General features: G+C 56.0%; 1 protein-coding gene across 4 annotated transcripts in view; it reads right to left on the reverse strand.

Moving 5' to 3' along the window:
• Nucleotides 1-2,040: 2,040 nt before the first annotated feature.
• The window catches only part of KIAA1614 (KIAA1614 ortholog), a 40,217-nt gene continuing 37,841 nt past the window's right edge, over nucleotides 2,041-4,416 (reverse strand). For 3 of the 4 annotated variants that reach the window (XM_029229911.1, XM_029229910.1, XM_029229913.1), the window contains exon 10: nucleotides 2,041-3,254. In XM_029229911.1, the coding sequence (XP_029085744.1) occupies nucleotides 3,040-3,254 (215 nt within the window). In that variant the 3' untranslated portion in view covers nucleotides 2,041-3,039. The remainder of the gene's footprint in view (nucleotides 3,255-4,416) is intronic. The other variant, XM_029229912.1, reaches the window with a different exon arrangement.

The following is a 4,416-nucleotide window of genomic DNA, read 5'->3' on the forward strand; positions in this document are numbered from 1 at the left end:
TGAGGTTAAAGTTGGTGCCACTTTCTGTACCGTGTTGTTGCAGTGTCAGGTGCCTACCTGTGCGAAGCGAGGTCTGGACACGTAGCGTACCATTACACTGCCACCGGAGGGGCAAAGAGCCGACTCGGGAGAAGTCCTTACCTTTGCACATGCTGTTTATTTTCCGTGTCTGAGCGTCCTTTCCCTTACCTTCCTGTGAGTTCCTCCTCGTTTTACAAAACCCAGCGTGGACGCACTTCCTCCCACTGCGTAAGCCTGCCTTCCCCCGCCCCACCACGTCTCCCGCCCCACCACGTCTCCCGCCCCGCCCCGCCCCTCTCCGCTAACCACTGATCCCTCTCAGGCTCTCCACCGGGGCTAACCAGGTGCTTCCTCTCACTGCCCCACCAGGCCAGGTGGCAATGCTTGATCTGCCCCTAGCCTCTGGCCTGGTAAGGTAGAGCCCGTCTTTCTCATCTCTCTGAGCTCCTGCCTGGCATGTGGCCTGGCGCCTAGTTAACACGAGGCTCTAAGTAAGAGCGTTCTGATGGTCCTGTGGGAGGCGCGGATGACGCAGGGCTGGACATAGCTTTCTAGGTCAGTAGTTCCCCAGGCAGAGCAGATGGGGAAGGTCACACAGGAGGCTGGAGAACCCAAAGCCCCCTCCCACCCGCACAAGTCGGGGCCCAGCATCTTACCCCAGGAAGGAGGGCCTTCTGCCTCTGTGGAATTAGAGCAAGGAAGGTCTGCTTCACACACAGCTCAGAGTGCCTCCCTCCCTCCCCCCCATCCAGCCTTTTCTGGCATGGGGGGAGCGAGCTGCATCCAGCCTTTGCTGGCATGGGGGGAGCGAGCTGCAGTAGGAAGAGTGGGTGCTGAGTCAGAGTGCGGGTCTGAATGGCCTCCACTGCTGCTAAACTTGGTTCTCCATCTGTGTAAATGAAGACAATAAATGGGACATCCCAGGCTGGACTATTTTAAGGACAAAATAAGATGTGTCAAGAGCCTGACCCCCCACCTGGGATGTAACAGATGCAGCTGCTCAGTACCCCCTAGAGACCTTTCCCTGCCCAGTCCCAGCCCTAGCACCCCGCCCCCGCTTCCATTTCTTCTCAGCTGAGGCAGGGTATCGGTATCGTCATCCTCACCAGACAGAGAAAACAGAGGTGACTTTTGCCCCAGAAGCATTTTTCAACATGAAATTTCCCCAAAGTTTTATGACCACAAGCTGGGGTACGGGAGCCACTAGGGTTTCCCCACTCCTGTAGTTTCTGCTGTGGGACTATTTCTATGCTTTGGGGCCCCAGGCTGCTCTCTGAGGTGTCCCAGCACCCTTTTCACATCCTGAAGGCCCAAGCACTTGTTCCATTGGTCCCCCTGCTCACCTGCTAGAGCCTCCCCAAACCCCCTTCATCCCATCCCAGGCCAGCCCAGCCTCCCCATCCTGCAGTGCTGGGGGGCTCTGGGAGCCATAGTTTCCCCCTACCCTCCAGGGACAGTAAAGAGGGGTTTTAACTGGCTCCTGCTGATAAGGCCCTAGGAGGGGAGAACACTCACTGCACACACACTCCACAGGATTGCCTGACCCCTTCCCCCATCCTCTTTCTCTCAGGCCACGTGTCTCCTTCAGCGACCTTGCCTGCTGAGAGGTGCAGCAACACTCACTCTAACCTGATTCTGTTGTGTTTTCAGCACAGCCTGCACCCAGCCAGTTGTAAAGCAGCCCTGGGCTGCCCACTCCAAGCCCCCCCCATCCCCACTGCTCCTGTCCGAGGCCCCTTAGCTCCATTCTGTCTCCTGCTCCGAAATGCACCTTGCCCGAGGCTCCTCCACCAGCCAAAGGATGGTCTCTGCAGGCTTCCGCCTCAACCCTGGCGTCACCCCAACCCCAGGGGCCTCCCCAGCCCTCCCCCTCTGGCATGCCAACACTGCTCACTGCTGTGCTTGTTTCCTCCCTCCCCTCCCCTCCCCCTCCTCCACCCCAGGCCCCTGCCAGGCTAGTGAAGGTCAAGTGAGCATCCAGCCCAGAATTTAGCAATTCAGAATAGGATAAGTTTCAGCGTTGTTCTTTAATAATTTAAGACTGACACACAGCCACCTACTCCCAGAGAGTCCCAACCCTTTGGGCAGTGGACGCACCCAGGCAGGACAGCCCATCCCGCTGCTCGTGCCCTGCCATCTCCCTGCCAGCGGCCCACCTACAGCTGCCCTCAGGGAGTCTGGGCAGAGAGCTTGTGGCTGGGGACAGCTTGGCACCAGCTGCGGCCCGTGTCCAAGGTCACAGGAGAAGGAAGACAGAGGTCCTCATGGCCAGGCTGTGGTGGGGGGCAGGGCTGGTCTGGCCGGTCCCACTGGCCACAGCTGCACTTCCCTGAAATTGGTCTCGGTTTCATTTTGTTCCTTCAACCTTATATCACAAAGATTTCTCAGAACGTCCTAATATTCTGACTACCAGATAACATCTCCCAGATGTTCTCCCACCAGACCACATGTGCTAATTTTGGGTTTGGAATATATGGTCAATGGCTGTAAGGCTGTTATTCCAGGACACTTTGTCCATTTCTGGAAAAAAAGCAAAGGTGTCGAATGGGAGCTGGGAGAAATGAGACTGAAAAAGGCGGGCTCAAGGCCAATATGGCCGAGTACTTTCTTTGGCTCTGGAGTGGGAGGGGCTGGGGGAGCCCTTGACAGTGTGGGATGGGACCTGGGGGTAAGGCGATGCTCAGGGACCAACCGAAGGACCCACTGAATCTCTCCCCTCCCCCTGCCAACAAAGGTGCAGGAAGATGTTGACAACACCTCAGGCCTGGTCAGGGCGGAAGACCCATATCTTTTCCCTGGTTCTGCATAAATTAACATCCTCAAACAAAATACACAAACAGGCTCCTTCCCTCTGCTAAAGTGGTCAGTCACAGAAGCCCTGCCAAGGCCCAAGGGGTTACATGCCACCATGTTCATTTTCAGTAGACAAAGCAGCTTTATGTAGTGCATTCCCAGCCACCCCCTGGGGTGGTTCAGAGTTTCCAAGGGGGTGACGGTGAGGGCAAAGGCACCTCTGGGTCACCGTGGGACAGGCCTCTGCCTCAGCACACGGATCGACAAGCTCTCCGCGTGGGCCAGGAGCTCCCTAATGTGAGCCAAGCCCAGCCCTGCAACCTTGGCCCCGTTCACCTCGAGGATCTCATCCCCCACTCCCAGCAGCCCCGAGTACAGCTTGGCCGTGCTCTCATCAGCCATCTCCTGCACGTAGAGCCCTGCAAAGGAAAACAGGAGAACTAACACAGGAAATCCAAATCAAAGACATGCAGCTCTGTGGAAGGCTCAGGTGGATGCTGTTTGGGGTGGAGGGGAGGCAGGTGCTCATACAGGGCACTACACACACACACACACACACACACACACACACACACACACACACCACACTCTCCCTCATTATTCCACTTCACACTGCAACTGGCCTTATAAATAGATACAGTGTGCCCACCTCCATGGTATAACTTCATTTCTCTGTCTCCTCTTTTAAAATCCTCCTAATACAAATAATGCTTTAAGCTGTTATTATTCATGTATACCCCAGTGTGAATGAGCTAATCTTATCTTTTTCTGGGATCAGCTTTGATTGTAAAATAGGGAGGAAAATGTTGAAAAATTGAAACAAAGACCTACTACATGCCTGGCACCCTGCTAGGTGGGATTCACAAATAAGACCCAGCTGCTGCCCTCAAGTAGCTGGGGGTGGATGGTATCACTGGAGTAGCGAACGTGGCTGAGGTCAAATCCAAACCTGGTTTGCTTCCCAGGATTGTCTGGGACTAGCCCTGGCCTCAGTCTTCCTGGGATATGACTCCTTACTTAGGATTCAGAGGCTTCTGGGCAAAAGCCCAGGAAACGTAGAAATTCTGGCCCCGTGTTTAAAGTCATCGTGGCTCACTTTTCCCTTCTTCACACATACTTTCTCCCCTCAGTGACTCCAAGGGGCCCCACCTGGCTGGGACCATTCCCTGGGTCTCTAAGGTAGGGTGAGCCTGGGAAGAACCTGCTTCTCCTTTCCTGGGGTTCAATTCGAGGAACTCAGTGGAGAAGGCTCTGGAAGGTTCTGGAAGCCTGGAGCTGGGCTGGGCTCCCTCGCTACACAGTGCAGGACGGTCCAGCTGAGGGAGCCCCTCTTGCCTCAGCTTCTGCTGGAAACCTTTCAAACTGTCCATCAGCTGCTTCCACCTCACAGTAAGGGAGCTCAGGCCCCTCCAGGGAAAGCTGGGTGCCCCTCCACCCGGACGCACTGACAGTAAGGGAGCACAGGCCCCTCCAGGGAAAGCTGGGTGCCCCTCCACCCGGACGCACTGACAGTAAGGGAGCACAGGCCCCTCCAGGGAAAGCTGGGTGCCCCTCCACCCGGACGCACTGACAGTAAGGGAGCACAGGCCCTTGCAGGGAAAG

Source organism: Monodon monoceros, unplaced genomic scaffold, assembly GCF_005190385.1.
Source record: "Monodon monoceros isolate NGI ecotype Baffin Bay Population unplaced genomic scaffold, NGI_Narwhal_1 Super_Scaffold_18, whole genome shotgun sequence".
NCBI lineage: Eukaryota > Metazoa > Chordata > Mammalia > Artiodactyla > Monodontidae > Monodon > Monodon monoceros.